Below are 20000 nucleotides of genomic sequence, written 5' to 3'. Positions count from 1 at the left end.
AAATAAATGAATCTAGACCCTCCAACTCTGCCATCATATGACAAATGGTCGCATATCGATAATTGGGTCAAATTGAATTGTTGGCAGTGTCATTGCATTTTCTTGAGCCGAACGAGCATTTTAAAAAATCTGGGGTTTGATACTCTAAGTCAAGAAACATATATTTTATTACAAAAATAAAATATACGACTTGGCGGGTTAAAAAAAATATAGTAGGAACAAACTTTTTCGTTAGCTCCCTGTATTTTTTTTTCGATATGCAACCCTTTGTCTTAAGACTGCAAAACTGTTTACTTAAGACAAAGAGACTATCACGACCTGTCTCAGGAATAATAAATGCAATGTAAGGTTCAAGTTGAATCGAACACTTTACAAACAAACAAAAGATTCGGAACAATTCAATGTTTGACAAAGAGGAGGGCGGACGTTCCCAACTAAACATAATACTCTATACGATGAGACATGACACTCGTCAAGACTTTTAAAAAAGACATTTATATAGAGAAATATCCACTAAACGTGTCCAAAGAGCTTTACAGGGGGTTTCTAGCCAACGGCGACACTTAACATGTAGGACTAGACATGACGCCTGTTAGGGTATATTATAATTTTTTCCCGACAAGTAGGTAGCAATTTTACACTCTGAGTGTGGTGAAAGAGAGACATTATTTAATTCGTCTGTAGTGTTTCATTCACCCTGTTTTGTTGATAAAAGGGAAACCCGAAACGTCCAATTTTATCTGTTTTAGTATATTAGATTGAAGCTTACATTCAATTTCACATTGTTATTTATTACTGATATGTGAAAACGATATGTCAGCAAAGTTTGAAATGTTCTATTCGGTTGAATGAATAAACAGAGACATTCAGACTGTATCCAGTTCTTTCCATTTCATAATATAAATCTTATAGTGGGTATTGGTTAATAGATTTCAACAGTCGTGACGTCACTTCCCTCGTATTGACGCATAGTAACTTAGTAACTGGTTCTAAACTATCGGAACAATGGCGGACGGCCTTATGAGATATTTCTCCGGCAGCATAAAAGTGTATACAGAGGAGAAAAACGTTAAAAATCTGATCATGTTTTGCATTTTATACAGTCTGGTCAAATGGCATGTGAAAAAGCTCTTGCCAGCATGAAGAATAAAAAGTACCGATTTTCTTTGCTTAGAACAAAGCTGCTCGTTGCTTAGCGGAAATACGACTATTGAATCCTATTACTTGTGAGTTGAAAAAGCAAAGAAGTCTTTCAGAGTGGTAAGCTTCACGATGGTTGTAGTTGTAGAGATACTCGATTTCGGATCGGAATGTCCTGGTATCGAGCCTCGCTCGGCGCATAGTCGAGTCCTTGGAAAAGGCTCTTCACTCACATTCTCTCACCGCACTCATATGTAAAATGAGTACCTGGCCGTTAACAGCGTTGTCTCTGTCGGAAAAAATGTTATTATCGCCTAATGTCTCGTTCTACTTGATACGTGTTGCTGTTGGTCAGGGACCCTTTGTAAAGAGTTATAAGCAAATTTAGTGGATATTGCGCTTTTCAAAATCTCTAGTCTTTTTAAAACTCACATTCTCTCACTTTACTCATGTGTAAAATGAGTACCTGGCCGTCAACAGAGTTGTCTATGTCGAAAAAATTGTAATATCGCCATTCTCGTTCTATATGTTTCGTGTTTGTGTTTGTCAGGAACCTTTTGTAAAGTGCTTTGAGCACGTTTAGTAGATATTGCTCTATATAAAAGCTCAAGTTTTTTTTAACTATGTAAGTAAATGAGTTAGTAACAAAGTAAGTAAGCAGATTAGTAGTTAAATAAGGAAAATGTGGTCTAGTGGTCTATGTGGGCTATGTGGTCTAGTTGTATGACACTCGCTTTCGGATCGGAAGGTCCTGGGTTCGAGGCTCGGCGCATAGTTGAGTCCTTCGAAAAGGCTCTTTACTCACATTCTCTCACCGTACTCAGGTGTAAAATGAGTACATGGCCGTTAACAGCGTTGTCTTTGTCCGAAAAATTGTAATATCGCCTAACAGGCGTCATGTCCCGTCCTACATGTTAACTGTTGCTGTTGACCAGGGACCCCTTGTAAAGCGCTTTGAGCATATTTTTTGATATTGCGATATATAAAACTCAATTATAAAGAAGGGAAGAAGGAAGGAGATAGAATAAGAAGAAAATAAGTAAAATAAATTATCGTATAAGATTGGATCTATAAGCGATTATTTTTTACTATAATTTTAAATTATACTCACTGCCAAGAATGGGCTCCTTCTCTCTGTCCATGTCAATGGGCTTCTCTTCTGTAGACATGGTCCAACTCCTTTGCTGTTATTGATTCTAACAGGTCCTTGTTCGTATATTTAGCAAAACAATGTGGTTTGAATGTATCTATGGCGTCACAACAGATAGGTTCGTCCACCGGAATAATGAATGTTTTAGTTTGAAACCAGTCATTAAATATTATAAATAACCGTCCTGTGGCATTAATAGATAATAACAATAAATGATTAATAATAAGGAACAGAGAGCTTGTCATAAAATTACTCAGTCTTTAAGTAAATTCGAACAACTAGACCTCTTATGATAACACATTTGAAAATTATGCACTCTCAGAAAAATGTAAACCTTTTGGCCACATACCAAAAACACTTTTACTGTCCTACACATCTAAGCCTCATTGAGTAAAATAAATGAATTAAAAAAAAACACAAACAAACAAATAAATAGATAAATATAAAACAAAATCAAAAATATTATAGTGTAAATGATATTATAATAAAATTATAACAACAACAATAACAACAACGACAACAGACAACAACAACAACAACAACAACAACAACAACAACAACAACAACAACAACAACAACAACAAACCTAATTCAAGGCAAACTTTACGTAAAATCCAAAGAAAAATAAATATGAATGAATCAAGCAAATTCACCACCTCCCGCACAGGTTCAACAGATCGCTTATTTATTATTTACACACATTTGAAAATAGAATGAGAGTTAATGGCCGTTGTTTACTTCAAGCTATGGCAATTGTTTGCTGTCCTTTGAACGGAAAGCGAGTCAAACACAATGCTTAGTCTGTCGGATTCCGGTAAGATCCACCAATCCATTCTTTGCGATTGGGGGGGGGGGGGGGGGGGGGGGAGAGTAACAGGGGTAAAACACACACACAAACGCACATGTCTACACACATCAATCAGCTAATCACTAATCAGTTAATACAGGGTTATCTGTCGGATTTAAGTAAGACCCAGCAATCCATTCTTTGAGAAGGATGGGGATAGTCACATCCATCTATAATAAATATAATTTAGATGGATGCGAGATAGCAGGGGTAACACACATACACACATACACACACACACACAATACACAATACACATAGACACAAACACACACATTCACACATCAATCAGCTATTCCGTCACTGCAAACTAGTTTGTCGGATTCAGGTAAGATCCAGCAATCCATTCTTTGCGAATGAGTAAAACACACTCGTAAAACACACATACACACACACACACACACACACACACAAAGAAAAACAAACACACACACACATACACACACACACGCGCGCGCACACACATTAATCAGCTATTCGGTCACTGCAAGGTGGAATAAAAAAAAAAGGAAGAAGAGGGTCAGAAATATTTTTGATGGTTTTTATCGAACCATGTCCATTTGCATTAGATGCGAGACAGATGCTATAAGGATTAGACAACCAGGATCTTTCATGGCAAACCTTTACATGCGAACAATCCAATAAAGACTAGTCCATCTAAAATAATATGACACTTTTATGACAGCCTGACCTTGTACATTAATTTTTTTTTTCCAGTTCGTTGAGCCGCGCGGTGAATATCGTGACGGTTTATATTAGCACAGTCTAGAGCATTTATACAGTTAGTTCCAAGAGAACATATAGATAGTATGGGCTTGGCTAAGATGTTCACAACATTATCATCCGGAAGTATAACGAACCAACATATAAAACTCTGTGTAACCATGAACTTTTATAGTCTGGTTAATAAAGTTTAGTGAGAATTACTCATAAACAGGGATAGCAAAAAAACAATAACAAAGACCCGAGTGACATCAACTTCATTCTATCTATACGTTTTTATTTGTTTTAATTATAGTGGGGTCACTGAGTTCTGAATCGTGGTGCAATATATTCTTATAATGGCTAATTATTTCTTATTTTATTTACTGTATGTTTCATAATCTAGTTTTGAACGTAGCCAGAGATATCCTCAATCAAAATCAATGGATCGAAAAACAGACTTAGCAAGCAAACTTTGAGGATTCATTTAACTCCTTCCTTACCAGCCATTTCCAGAATTTTCTATGCACCATCAGGCCAACCCAACACAAAAATAGATTTTTCTTACTCAAACAGAAAAGAAACACATAGACATTCTATACCTAATATTGTTCAGCAAAATAATCTCTACAACACAGTGTCCAGTTTTTATAGTTATAACAAAATGTTTTCTTTAAATTTTGTGATATAAAGAAAACAGTCTAGAAGGAGAAAATTGTTGATTTTAGCGTAACGAATGTGACGATTCCCTGTGGTTGGTAAGGAGAGGGTTAATTTAATTTGTTTACAACTTAACCACTACACGCGCGAAGGCGATCAATTGGTATTAGTATTACAAATAACACGGACATCTCTAAGACCAGTTAATGATATTAACATTGTAAAATGATGTACATAAACACACATCCTTACCTACAAACGATCACACACCTACGCACAGACAAGATTCCCCTTCAACATTATTGCAATTAACTTGCAACTGCTTTGTTGTAGCGCAGATGGCATAAGGTTTGGAATTTACACGTTATAATCTGCTTGCTTGGTTCTAATACCTACTTTGTATGGGCGCAATGCATGGCGTACTATAGTAGGGCTATGGCGCAATGGAATTTGTTAGATTTTCAACGCTCTCGTCGGTCGTTTCGTCCCAAAGGGTACACGAGAGCATCCCGATCGAGGCAAAGTCAGGAATTTTAAGTTCCCTCCTCATCATGCTCCACATATTTTCTGTGGGGTTCATATCATGGGTGACGGAGTGGGGTGATTGGGGGTGGGGGGGGGGGGTATGCTTTAATGTCGTGGTTCTCATGAAACTATCGAATTGCGATGGCTCGGTGGGGTGGGGCACTTTCGTGCATCTACAATGTACAACGTGCAAAGTCATCAGCACGAAATAGTGGAACAAACATAATATTCTAATCAACGCTATGCGTTTAGTTAAAAAAGAAAACCTCATAACATCAGCCAACCGGATATAATGTAACAACACAAAAACTATGTGTAACCTTAACGCCTACAGTGTGATTAATAGAATTTAGTGAGAACTACTTATAAAAACGGCTGGCTAAAAGACGATGACAAAGAGCTGAGTGACGTCAATTTCGTAGTCATCTGCCCATCGAAATCTTCTTGTCATAATATGCGCTTTGGTTGGCAGAGTGAAATGATCTTTACCCCGATTGGAAAAATCGGCGAATAACTCATTGTTTACTAATGCCCATTTTCTTTGCAGTGTCTTATGTGCATTTAGAGGGATTTCTCTCATGAATTCCAAAGATCAAGCTTAGCATATTGTTGGATTATTACTTCACAGAGCCCAGATTTAGATCTAAATCCGCAACCGATTTAATTAACTACACGTGCATAATGCAGCGGAATCAATTGATTCTCAGCCATAAACAAAAGTGATTAGTTTTTTTTCAAAAAGAAAATGCTTTAAAAGAACAAACAAAAATCAAATCATCACTTTTTGCGATAACGGATTTTTCATGAATCATATTTGAATAGCTCTCAACAATATTAATGCCGACTTGCCTACTTGAAATAGGAAAAATTCGTAGATTTTAGAAATAACAATATATAGACATTTTAACTACCCAAAAGAATCATCAACATTTCCTTTATAAGGGAAAATATTGCTTTAAATTCCTTTATAAATTCTTAACTCTGCTACCATAACTTTGTCTTCAGAAGCTTTATTGAAATAAAAATCATTTTGTTCTCAGGCTGGAGACGAAATTTTGTAATACTACGAATGTTTCGTAGTACTAGGCAAGTCTGTTAATGTACTCCACGTAAAATAATATTATTATTATTAAAACAGGCATAGTTTTATTAGGAATTATCAAATTAAGAAATTAAGGAGCAGGCACCAGTGTAAGATAAAGATCTGAACAAGTGTGTATGAAAGGTACCAGACAAAGCAAGAAAGAAAAATAGAAGAAAAAAAAAAACCATTCCAAAAAAATCAGTCTACCTCGACTGGGGATCAAACCTCAGACCTTCTGACCTTTTAAATAAAAAAAAAATATATAATCAGAGTACGGCAGAATACGTATTAATGATATACGTTTAGATAAAATACTCATAACATCCGCCAGCCATACAAAACGTACCAACACAAAAAAAACAAACTGTGTTTGACTTCAAACGTTACAAGTCTGATTGCTATAGTTTAGTGAGAACTTATACTGAGAACAGGCTGTCTAAACATTAAAAAAAAAAACAAAAAAACAATGAGCAAACCGTCAACTTCGTTTCATCTATCAATCAAGTAGTACGTAGTAACTGTAAAGTTTTTATCGAGAAGCAACAACAGCAATATGACTCGAGTTTCATTCAGAGCTCAAATTGCATAATTTTACTGCTCTCTTGGTGGTTAGAATGATTGTGCCGGTGGTGGTAGTGGTTGGAATAGTGGTAGCGGTTGTGGTGGTGGAGGAGGAGGAGGAGGAGGAGGAAGAGGAGACGGTGAGGGAGGATGTAATTATGGTAGTGGTTTTGATGGTGCTGTTGGTTAGAATGATAGGTGTGGAGACGATGACGGAAATTATATGATGATGTTGATATTGTTTTTATTTCTATTGTAGTACTTGATGTTAATGTTGTTGTTGTTGTTGTTAATGATGATGATGATTATGATGACAACGACGATGTCGTCGACAATGATGATTACAATACGATATTACAAAGTTTATTCAATCTTAGGCTTTCGCCAATAAATCATAAAATTTGATGACAACATACATGAAAGTGGAAAAAAAAATGATAAATGGAACCAAACAATAAACTGATACCATTAATAACCACACAAAAAAAAAAAAACCCAAAAAAACAACGTAATACCACCAATACGTACAATAATAATAACAATAATAATAATAATAATAATAATAATAATAATAATAATAATAATAATAATAATAATTATTATTATTATTATTATTATAAATAATAATAATAATAATAATAATAATAATAATAATAACAAATGATAATAATAACAATAATAATACGAGTATTACCATCATCATTACTACCACCACCAACATAATTACGTTTCCAATCAGTTTTTCTCGTTTTTTAAAATTTGATACCTATAATAGACGAAAATTCCGGTGATTTTGTTAAAGGGTAGTTAAAATATCTACGATTTTATTAACCCTGAAAACTACGATTTTTATTTTCCTATTTCAAGTAGGCAGGTCTGCTATTAAGTATGAGTTCCATAGTCAAAAAAAAAAAAGACAAACAAAAACAAAGTTTATTTAATCTTAGGCTTTCGCCAATAATTCATACAATACAATTAAGACAAAATATTGCTACTAATCTCTCCTCATGCATTCGTTAGACGATAACAATAACGACCGTGTTATCTTTACTCCTTACCCAACCAACCCCTAGCTTCCCGCCTCTTCATCGCAAACTATCTTATTATGTATGTATTAGCTTTAGGACGGGCAAGTACGGAATCTGCCCACCCTTCCTTTAAACGTATCTATTTCCTCTTAGAATTCAACTCTCTCTCTTTTCTCAGAAGAGTATTTCTCGTATACTAATTCAATTGTTGAAAAACCAAAATGGTGGTTGTATTTTATATATTTATTTAGTCGTGACCTTTGAATAAAAGTGTTTTGTTTTATTAGAGGAAATGCAATAGAAAATTACATTGTTTTGCAAAAATATTTAGTATCTCAATAAAAATACAGCGGTAATTACTTTAAGAATTTGAAGAAAAAAAAAAGAACAAATTAATTTGTTAAAAAAAAAAAAAAAAAAATCAAATAAGAAAACAATTTAAATAAATGAGTTTTGAGAAGCACTAAAGAAAACGAGAAAAAAATAAATTTAAATGGTTAAACAAATATATAAAAACAACACAAGTTAATACTAAATTGATATATTAGTAAATTAATAAATTAAATTCAATACTGGAATCTTCCCAATGTCATTACATCAATGGTACCAGCACAAGTAAGGCAATAAATTAGAAAAAGTACGTTTGCCAAAATCTGCATTTAGTTTATAAGGTGGGCTCATTTGAATTAGCCCGAGCTAGTACTAGAGAGGCCAGACAGCAAACTCGGAGTTCAGCGTCAGGCGACGTGACGATGGGATGACGATGTGGGCGGAGTGGAGTGGTTGGGGAGAGGGGGGGGGGGTTGATAAAAAAAAAGAACAGGAGCGTATCCTGGTTTATGTATTACGGGGTGCATGGTGATTCTCAATCTATCAAAAATACACACAAAAATACACATTTTAAAAAATCTGGGGTTTGATACTCTAAGTCAAGAAACATATATTTTATTACAAAAATAAAATATACGACTTGGCGGGTTAAAAAAAATATAGTAGGAACAAACTTTTTCGTTAGCTCCCTGTATTTTTTTTTCGATATGCAACCCTTTGTCTTAAGACTGCAAAACTGTTTACTTAAGACAAAGAGACTATCACGACCTGTCTCAGGAATAATAAATGCAATGTAAGGTTCAAGTTGAATCGAACACTTTACAAACAAACAAAAGATTCGGAACAATTCAATGTTTGACAAAAGAGGAGGGCGGACGTTCCCAACTAAACATAATACTCTATACGATGAGACATGACACTCGTCAAGACTTTTAAAAAAGACATTTATATAGAGAAATATCCACTAAACGTGTCCAAAGAGCTTTACAGGGGGTTTCTAGCCAACGGCGACACTTAACATGTAGGACTAGACATGACGCCTGTTAGGGTATATTATAATTTTTTCCCGACAAGTAGGTAGCAATTTTACACTCTGAGTGTGGTGAAAGAGAGACATTATTTAATTCGTCTGTAGTGTTTCATTCACCCTGTTTTGTTGATAAAAGGGAAACCCGAAACGTCCAATTTTATCTGTTTTAGTATATTAGATTGAAGCTTACATTCAATTTCACATTGTTATTTATTACTGATATGTGAAAACGATATGTCAGCAAAGTTTGAAATGTTCTATTCGGTTGAATGAATAAACAGAGACATTCAGACTGTATCCAGTTCTTTCCATTTCATAATATAAATCTTATAGTGGGTATTGGTTAATAGATTTCAACAGTCGTGACGTCACTTCCCTCGTATTGACGCATAGTAACTTAGTAACTGGTTCTAAACTATCGGAACAATGGCGGACGGCCTTATGAGATATTTCTCCGGCAGCATAAAAGTGTATACAGAGGAGAAAAACGTTAAAAATCTGATCATGTTTTGCATTTTATACAGTCTGGTCAAATGGCATGTGAAAAAGCTCTTGCCAGCATGAAGAATAAAAAGTACCGATTTTCTTTGCTTAGAACAAAGCTGCTCGTTGCTTAGCGGAAATACGACTATTGAATCCTATTACTTGTGAGTTGAAAAAGCAAAGAAGTCTTTCAGAGTGGTAAGCTTCACGATGGTTGTAGTTGTAGAGATACTCGATTTCGGATCGGAATGTCCTGGTATCGAGCCTCGCTCGGCGCATAGTCGAGTCCTTGGAAAAGGCTCTTCACTCACATTCTCTCACCGCACTCATATGTAAAATGAGTACCTGGCCGTTAACAGCGTTGTCTCTGTCGGAAAAAATGTTATTATCGCCTAATGTCTCGTTCTACTTGATACGTGTTGCTGTTGGTCAGGGACCCTTTGTAAAGAGTTATAAGCAAATTTAGTGGATATTGCGCTTTTCAAAATCTCTAGTCTTTTTAAAACTCACATTCTCTCACTTTACTCATGTGTAAAATGAGTACCTGGCCGTCAACAGAGTTGTCTATGTCGAAAAAATTGTAATATCGCCATTCTCGTTCTATATGTTTCGTGTTTGTGTTTGTCAGGAACCTTTTGTAAAGTGCTTTGAGCACGTTTAGTAGATATTGCTCTATATAAAAGCTCAAGTTTTTTTTAACTATGTAAGTAAATGAGTTAGTAACAAAGTAAGTAAGCAGATTAGTAGTTAAATAAGGAAAATGTGGTCTAGTGGTCTATGTGGGCTATGTGGTCTAGTTGTATGACACTCGCTTTCGGATCGGAAGGTCCTGGGTTCGAGGCTCGGCGCATAGTTGAGTCCTTCGAAAAGGCTCTTTACTCACATTCTCTCACCGTACTCAGGTGTAAAATGAGTACATGGCCGTTAACAGCGTTGTCTTTGTCCGAAAAATTGTAATATCGCCTAACAGGCGTCATGTCCCGTCCTACATGTTAACTGTTGCTGTTGACCAGGGACCCCTTGTAAAGCGCTTTGAGCATATTTTTTGATATTGCGATATATAAAACTCAATTATAAAGAAGGGAAGAAGGAAGGAGATAGAATAAGAAGAAAATAAGTAAAATAAATTATCGTATAAGATTGGATCTATAAGCGATTATTTTTTACTATAATTTTAAATTATACTCACTGCCAAGAATGGGCTCCTTCTCTCTGTCCATGTCAATGGGCTTCTCTTCTGTAGACATGGTCCAACTCCTTTGCTGTTATTGATTCTAACAGGTCCTTGTTCGTATATTTAGCAAAACAATGTGGTTTGAATGTATCTATGGCGTCACAACAGATAGGTTCGTCCACCGGAATAATGAATGTTTTAGTTTGAAACCAGTCATTAAATATTATAAATAACCGTCCTGTGGCATTAATAGATAATAACAATAAATGATTAATAATAAGGAACAGAGAGCTTGTCATAAAATTACTCAGTCTTTAAGTAAATTCGAACAACTAGACCTCTTATGATAACACATTTGAAAATTATGCACTCTCAGAAAAATGTAAACCTTTTGGCCACATACCAAAAACACTTTTACTGTCCTACACATCTAAGCCTCATTGAGTAAAATAAATGAATTAAAAAAAAACACAAACAAACAAATAAATAGATAAATATAAAACAAAATCAAAAATATTATAGTGTAAATGATATTATAATAAAATTATAACAACAACAATAACAACAACGACAACAGACAACAACAACAACGACAACAACAACAACAACAACAACAACAACAACAACAACAACAACAACAACAACAAACCTAATTCAAGGCAAACTTTACGTAAAATCCAAAGAAAAATAAATATGAATGAATCAAGCAAATTCACCACCTCCCGCACAGGTTCAACAGATCGCTTATTTATTATTTACACACATTTGAAAATAGAATGAGAGTTAATGGCCGTTGTTTACTTCAAGCTATGGCAATTGTTTGCTGTCCTTTGAACGGAAAGCGAGTCAAACACAATGCTTAGTCTGTCGGATTCCGGTAAGATCCACCAATCCATTCTTTGCGATTGGGGGGGGGGGGAGTAACAGGGGTAAAACACACACACAAACGCACATGTCTACACACATCAATCAGCTAATCACTAATCAGTTAATACAGGGTTATCTGTCGGATTTAAGTAAGACCCAGCAATCCATTCTTTGAGAAGGATGGGGATAGTCACATCCATCTATAATAAATATAATTTAGATGGATGCGAGATAGCAGGGGTAACACACATACACACATACACACACACACACAATACACAATACACATAGACACAAACACACCATTCACACATCAATCAGCTATTCCGTCACTGCAAACTAGTTTGTCGGATTCAGGTAAGATCCAGCAATCCATTCTTTGCGAATGAGTAAAACACACTCGTAAAACACACATACACACACACACACACACACACACACACAAAGAAAAACAAACACACACACACATACACACACACACGCGCGCGCACACACATTAATCAGCTATTCGGTCACTGCAAGGTGGAATAAAAAAAAAAAGGAAGAAGAGGGTCAGAAATATTTTTGATGGTTTTTATCGAACCATGTCCATTTGCATTAGATGCGAGACAGATGCTATAAGGATTAGACAACCAGGATCTTTCATGGCAAACCTTTACATGCGAACAATCCAATAAAGACTAGTCCATCTAAAATAATATGACACTTTTATGACAGCCTGACCTTGTACATTAATTTTTTTTTCCAGTTCGTTGAGCCGCGCGGTGAATATCGTGACGGTTTATATTAGCACAGTCTAGAGCATTTATACAGTTAGTTCCAAGAGAACATATAGATAGTATGGGCTTGGCTAAGATGTTCACAACATTATCATCCGGAAGTATAACGAACCAACATATAAAACTCTGTGTAACCATGAACTTTTATAGTCTGGTTAATAAAGTTTAGTGAGAATTACTCATAAACAGGGATAGCAAAAAAAAACAATAACAAAGACCCGAGTGACATCAACTTCATTCTATCTATACGTTTTTATTTGTTTTAATTATAGTGGGGTCACTGAGTTCTGAATCGTGGTGCAATATATTCTTATAATGGCTAATTATTTCTTATTTTATTTACTGTATGTTTCATAATCTAGTTTTGAACGTAGCCAGAGATATCCTCAATCAAAATCAATGGATCGAAAAACAGACTTAGCAAGCAAACTTTGAGGATTCATTTAACTCCTTCCTTACCAGCCATTTCCAGAATTTTCTATGCACCATCAGGCCAACCCAACACAAAAATAGATTTTTCTTACTCAAACAGAAAAGAAACACATAGACATTCTATACCTAATATTGTTCAGCAAAATAATCTCTACAACACAGTGTCCAGTTTTTATAGTTATAACAAAATGTTTTCTTTAAATTTTGTGATATAAAGAAAACAGTCTAGAAGGAGAAAATTGTTGATTTTAGCGTAACGAATGTGACGATTCCCTGTGGTTGGTAAGGAGAGGGTTAATTTAATTTGTTTACAACTTAACCACTACACGCGCGAAGGCGATCAATTGGTATTAGTATTACAAATAACACGGACATCTCTAAGACCAGTTAATGATATTAACATTGTAAAATGATGTACATAAACACACATCCTTACCTACAAACGATCACACACCTACGCACAGACAAGATTCCCCTTCAACATTATTGCAATTAACTTGCAACTGCTTTGTTGTAGCGCAGATGGCATAAGGTTTGGAATTTACACGTTATAATCTGCTTGCTTGGTTCTAATACCTACTTTGTATGGGCGCAATGCATGGCGTACTATAGTAGGGCTATGGCGCAATGGAATTTGTTAGATTTTCAACGCTCTCGTCGGTCGTTTCGTCCCAAAGGGTACACGAGAGCATCCCGATCGAGGCAAAGTCAGGAATTTTAAGTTCCCTCCTCATCATGCTCCACATATTTTCTGTGGGGTTCATATCATGGGTGACGGAGTGGGGTGATTGGGGGTGGGGGGGGGGGGTATGCTTTAATGTCGTGGTTCTCATGAAACTATCGAATTGCGATGGCTCGGTGGGGTGGGGCACTTTCGTGCATCTACAATGTACAACGTGCAAAGTCATCAGCACGAAATAGTGGAACAAACATAATATTCTAATCAACGCTATGCGTTTAGTTAAAAAAGAAAACCTCATAACATCAGCCAACCGGATATAATGTAACAACACAAAAACTATGTGTAACCTTAACGCCTACAGTGTGATTAATAGAATTTAGTGAGAACTACTTATAAAAACGGCTGGCTAAAAGACGATGACAAAGAGCTGAGTGACGTCAATTTCGTAGTCATCTGCCCATCGAAATCTTCTTGTCATAATATGCGCTTTGGTTGGCAGAGTGAAATGATCTTTACCCCGATTGGATAAATCGGCGAATAACTCATTGTTTACTAATGCCCATTTTCTTTGCAGTGTCTTATGTGCATTTAGAGGGATTTCTCTCATGAATTCCAAAGATCAAGCTTAGCATATTGTTGGATTATTACTTCACAGAGCCCAGATTTAGATCTAAATCCGCAACCGATTTAATTAACTACACGTGCATAATGCAGCGGAATCAATTGATTCTCAGCCATAAACAAAAGTGATTAGTTTTTTTTCAAAAAGAAAATGCTTTAAAAGAACAAACAAAAATCAAATCATCACTTTTTGCGATAACGGATTTTTCATGAATCATATTTGAATAGCTCTCAACAATATTAATGCCGACTTGCCTACTTGAAATAGGAAAAATTCGTAGATTTTAGAAATAACAATATATAGACATTTTAACTACCCAAAAGAATCATCAACATTTCCTTTATAAGGGAAAATATTGCTTTAAATTCCTTTATAAATTCTTAACTCTGCTACCATAACTTTGTCTTCAGAAGCTTTATTGAAATAAAAATCATTTTGTTCTCAGGCTGGAGACGAAATTTTGTAATACTACGAATGTTTCGTAGTACTAGGCAAGTCTGTTAATGTACTCCACGTAAAATAATATTATTATTATTAAAACAGGCATAGTTTTATTAGGAATTATCAAATTAAGAAATTAAGGAGCAGGCACCAGTGTAAGATAAAGATCTGAACAAGTGTGTATGAAAGGTACCAGACAAAGCAAGAAAGAAAAATAGAAGAAAAAAAAAACCATTCCAAAAAAATCAGTCTACCTCGACTGGGGATCAAACCTCAGACCTTCTGACCTTTTAAATAAAAAAAAATATATAATCAGAGTACGGCAGAATACGTATTAATGATATACGTTTAGATAAAATACTCATAACATCCGCCAGCCATACAAAACGTACCAACACAAAAAAAACAAACAAACTGTGTTTGACTTCAAACGTTACAAGTCTGATTGCTATAGTTTAGTGAGAACTTATACTGAGAACAGGCTGTCTAAACATTAAAAAAAAAAAAACAAAAAAACAATGAGCAAACCGTCAACTTCGTTTCATCTATCAATCAAGCATTTTACGTTTACGACAGTACATACAAGTATTGATTTTGATTGAGAATTTGAAGAGTCCAATACACGGTTTTAGCCATGCTCGACAAAACGTTTTATTTGCTTATCTTTTTTATAAACGCAGCCCCCGTAAATCAAAGACACTTTGGTATTATTATATCATGGGTTACCCGTGGTTTTATACATATTCATTCATGAGCTTTGAAGAAATGCTGAAAGGATTGCACTTCTTATCCCACGGCTTCTCAAACAAATAAATAAATCATAGGATTAAGCCATGAAAGGGTAGGTAAAATGATAATATATGTATGTCTGTCAGTCTGTGTGTGTTTGTGTATGTCGGATGGGGGTTGGTGGGAAGGGGTGGGGGGGGGGGTGCGTGCATGATGCGTGCATATGTCTGTCTGAATGTGTGTATGCACGTTTTTGTCTGTCTATCTGTCTGTCCTTAAAAGTAATGAGTTTTTATAATATAGAACAATTACCACTCGAAGTATCAAAGCGTTTTAGAGGGTGTCCCAGGCCAACATCACCACTTAACGTGTAGGATGAGACATGAAGCCTATTATGCGATATTACATTGTATTTTTGTCCCTGTCTACTGCCTGACCCCGATTCTTACGTGTGTTGATTCCAATAATCCGCTGTTATGTGTCTTAGATCGATTAGGGGGAAGTGGACATGCTTTTTTTTTTTTCTTCTTACCCCTTGTCCATCCAACCAGAAGTGATGTGGTTAGCTAGATCTGATGTAAAGTAAATGCTTTGCGATATATAAGCGCAGTGGCGGTTCTAGCCTATTTATAGTGGTCGGGCAAAGATGAGTCGGTCATATATATATATATATATATATATATTATATATATATATATATATATATATATTTTTTTTTTTTTTTTTTTTTTTTGTTGTTGTTGTTGTTGTTTTTTTGTTTTTTTTTTGTTTTGTCTTGTTTGTTTGTTTGTTTTGTTCGCCTTAAAAAAAATTTATTTCAACCACAAATAATCACATTCACAATGCAATGACAATACCAGTAGATTTTAATTATTCCAAACGTAATCAAAAATGAATCACGAAAGAGAATACAACAAAAAATTAAAGCGAAGAGACATAATGCGACAACACCTTCACAATACAAGTCCATCTCGTTCACTCGAAAAATTAAAGAGATGCTTTAATCCCTCAACTGCGAGATTAATATTTCTGTTACATTACTGGTTTTCAGTAGTACGTAGTAACTGTAAAGTTTTTATCGAGAAGCAACAACAGCAATATGACTCGAGTTTCATTCAGAGCTCAAATTGCATAATTTTACTGCTCTCTTGGTGGTTAGAATGATTGTGCCGGTGGTGGTAGTGGTTGGAATAGTGGTAGCGGTTGTGGTGGTGGAGGAGGAGGAGGAGGAGGAGGAAGAGGAGACGGTGAGGGAGGATGTAATTATGGTAGTGGTTTTGATGGTGCTGTTGATTAGAATGATAGGTGTGGAGACGATGACGGAAATTATATGATGATGTTGATATTGTTTTTATTTCTATTGTAGTACTTGATGTTAATGTTGTTGTTGTTGTTGTTAATGATGATGATGATGATTATGATGACAACGACGATGTCGTCGACAATGATGATTACAATACGATATTACAAAGTTTATTCAATCTTAGGCTTTCGCCAATAAATCATAAAATTTGATGACAACATACATGAAAGTGGAAAAAAAATGATAAATGGAACCAAACAATAAACTGATACCATTAATAACCACACAAAAAAAAAACCCAAAAAAACAACGTAATACCACCAATACGTACAATAATAATAACAATAATAATAATAATAATAATAATAATAATAATAATAATAATAATTATTATTATTATTATTATTATTATTATTATTATTATTAAATAATAATAATAATAATAATAATAATAATAATAATAATAATAATAATAATAATAATAATAATAACAAATGATAATAATAACAATAATAATACGAGTATTACCATCATCATTACTACCACCACCAACATAATTACGTTTCCAATCAGTTTTTCTCGTTTTTAAAATTTGATACCTATAATAGACGAAAATTCCGGTGATTTTGTTAAAGGGTAGTTAAAATATCTACGATTTTATTAACCCTGAAAACTACGATTTTTATTTTCCTATTTCAAGTAGGCAGGTCTGCTATTAAGTATGAGTTCCATAGTCAAAAAAAAAAAAGACAAACAAAAACAAAGTTTATTTAATCTTAGGCTTTCGCCAATAATTCATACAATACAATTAAGACAAAATATTGCTACTAATCTCTCCTCATGCATTCGTTAGACGATAACAATAACGACCGTGTTATCTTTACTCCTTACCCAACCAACCCCTAGCTTCCCGCCTCTTCATCGCAAACTATCTTATTATGTATGTATTAGCTTTAGGACGGGCAAGTACGGAATCTGCCCACCCTTCCTTTAAACGTATCTATTTCCTCTTAGAATTCAACTCTCTCTCTTTTCTCAGAAGAGTATTTCTCGTATACTAATTCAATTGTTGAGAAAACCAAAATGGTGGTTGTATTTTATATATTTATTTAGTCGTGACCTTTGAATAAAAGTGTTTTGTTTTATTAGAGGAAATGCAATAGAAAATTACATTGTTTTGCAAAAATATTTAGTATCTCAATAAAAATACAGCGGTAATTACTTTAAGAATTTGAAGAAAAAAAAAGAACAAATTAATTTGTTAAAAAAAAAAAAAAAAAAAATCAAATAAGAAAACAATTTAAATAAATGAGTTTTGAGAAGCACTAAAGAAAACGAGAAAAAAATAAATTTAAATGGTTAAACAAATATATAAAAACAACACAAGTTAATACTAAATTGATATATTAGTAAATTAATAAATTAAATTCAATACTGGAATCTTCCCAATGTCATTACATCAATGGTACCAGCACAAGTAAGGCAATAAATTAGAAAAAGTACGTTTGCCAAAATCTGCATTTAGTTTATAAGGTGGGCTCATTTGAATTAGCCCGACCTAGTACTAGAGAGGCCAGACAGCAAACTCGGAGTTCAGCGTCAGGCGACGTGACGATGGGATGACGATGTGGGCGGAGTGGAGTGGTTGGGGAGAGGGGGGGGGGGGGGTTGATAAAAAAAAGAACAGGAGCGTATCCTGGTTTATGTATTACGGGGTGCATGGTGATTCTCAATCTATCAAAAATACACACAAATTGATTTCAGTACGAAGTTTCAAGTTTAAGTACTAACTTTTGAAATTATCTAATTTAAATTAGATTATTTCGGACCTGGTAATACAGCATATAACTTGAAAAAACAGGCTGGTATTTGCCCACCCTGCCCATTATTACCAGCCGTCCCTGTATTAGCGTCCTATCCAAAGGGCATCAAGCAATTGCTATTGTCTGTTTCACGCTGTAGAAATCGGGATAAACTCAGTCTCCATAGGCCTTAAGGCGCTGAATGACTACTTTTTAAAAAATCTTACTCAAATGCACAATGCATGCAGGATATACAATTTTAAAAGCATCGCCTCCTGTATCTAACCTCGGGCCAGTTTGATCGATCTATCTATGAAGTAAACGTTTTTTTTTGGACGAAATGTAAAAATAAATAAATAAATAAATCAATCAATAAAAGTGTTTTATCCGTGTATGACAGTGTTGTCTTTTGTGCGGCTATGTGGTCTTGTGGTATAACACACGCTTTTGGATTGGAAGGTCCTAGGTTCGAACTTCGCTCGACGCATGGTTTGAGTCCTTGGAAACGGCTATGTGGTATATATAGCACACGCTTTCGGATTGGAAGGTCCTGGGTTCGAGCCTCGCTCGCCGCATAGTTTGACTCCTTGGAAACGGCTATGTAGTCTAGTGGTATGCATATGACACTCGCCTTCGGATCGGAAGGTAGTGGGTTCGAGCGTTGCTCGGCTTATATTTGAGTCCTTGGAAAAGACTCTTCACTCACATTCTCTCACCGCACTCAGGTGTGATATAATGAATACCAGACCGTTACCAGCGTTGTTTTGACCGAAAAAAAAGTAATATAGCCTAACAGGCGTCATGTCTCATTATACAGGTTAAGTGATGCTGGTGGCCTGGGACCCCTTGTAAAGCGCTTTGAGACTTCGAGTGGATATAGCGCTATATAAAAACTCTCACTACTTTACTATTACTCACACCATTTAACCGTACTGAGGTGTAAAATGAGTGCTTGGCCTTAAAACGGCGTGGTCTCTGTCGGAAAATAAAATGTAATAATATCGCATAACAGGCGCCACGTCTCGTTCTAATGTTATCTATTGTTGTTGTTTAGGGACCCTTTGTAAAGCGCTTTGATCACGTTTAGTGGATATTTATTGTACTATATAAAAGCTCAAGACACAAATTATATTATATTATTATTCCCAAATGAAAAAGTCACAGCTTGTACAGGATTATCCGATGAAAACAATGTATATCATCGACACCGTAAACAATAACAATAAACAATAAACAATTAATAACATTATTCAGGACGACACAACACAGTCTTCACACGTTATATAAATTAATAACAATATATCCAATACCATAAACACTAACTATACTGCCGTACTCTGGGGAAAAAAAGACATATTTGAAAATTTGGCCAGAAAACTCGTCCTTCAAATATCGCGATCGATTAAAATGACCCTCATTTTGTCCAACCCCCCCCCCCCAACAAAACAACCCTCTAAAACCTGGGACTTCAAGGCAGTCTGTTTGAGAGTATTTGACAAGGTGAAGGTCATTTTAATCGATCGATATTTAGAAGGACGATTTTTCTGACCAAAATTCTAAAAATGTGTTGTTTTCTTTTCTCCAGAGTACGACAGTGTGAAAGTACTGTGAGAGATTTGTAGGATCAAT

The 20000-nt window shown here is 35.1% G+C and overlaps 1 protein-coding gene across 10 annotated transcripts in view; it reads right to left on the bottom strand.

Moving 5' to 3' along the window:
• Positions 1–20000, bottom strand: part of LOC144979933 (choline transporter-like protein 2) — a 133000-nt gene that overhangs the window by 82746 nt on the left and 30254 nt on the right. For 5 of the 10 annotated variants that reach the window (XM_078927245.1, XM_078927247.1, XM_078927244.1 and 2 more), the window contains 2 exons: positions 10730–10952; positions 2252–2474 (listed from right to left, as the gene is read on the bottom strand). The exons of 1 other annotated variant lie outside the window; for it this stretch is intronic. In XM_078927245.1, coding sequence (XP_078783371.1) covers positions 2252–2309 — 58 coding nt within the window. In that variant the 5' untranslated portion in view covers positions 2310–2474; positions 10730–10952. Of the gene's footprint in view, positions 1–2251; positions 2475–2876; positions 3060–4751; positions 4940–10729; positions 10953–11433; positions 11569–20000 lie in introns of those variants that run through there. 4 more of the 10 variants (XM_078927249.1, XM_078927250.1, XM_078927251.1 and 1 more) reach the window with 4 other exon arrangements.

The sequence above is a fragment of the Berghia stephanieae genome, chromosome 9 (genome assembly GCF_034508935.2).
Source record: "Berghia stephanieae isolate SIO BIC M18660-M18661 chromosome 9, UCSD_Bste_1.3, whole genome shotgun sequence".
Classification (NCBI taxonomy): Eukaryota; Metazoa; Mollusca; class Gastropoda; order Nudibranchia; family Aeolidiidae; genus Berghia; species Berghia stephanieae.
Note: the sequence above shows the minus strand (reverse complement) of the source record. Positions and strands in the feature narration are given on the sequence as shown.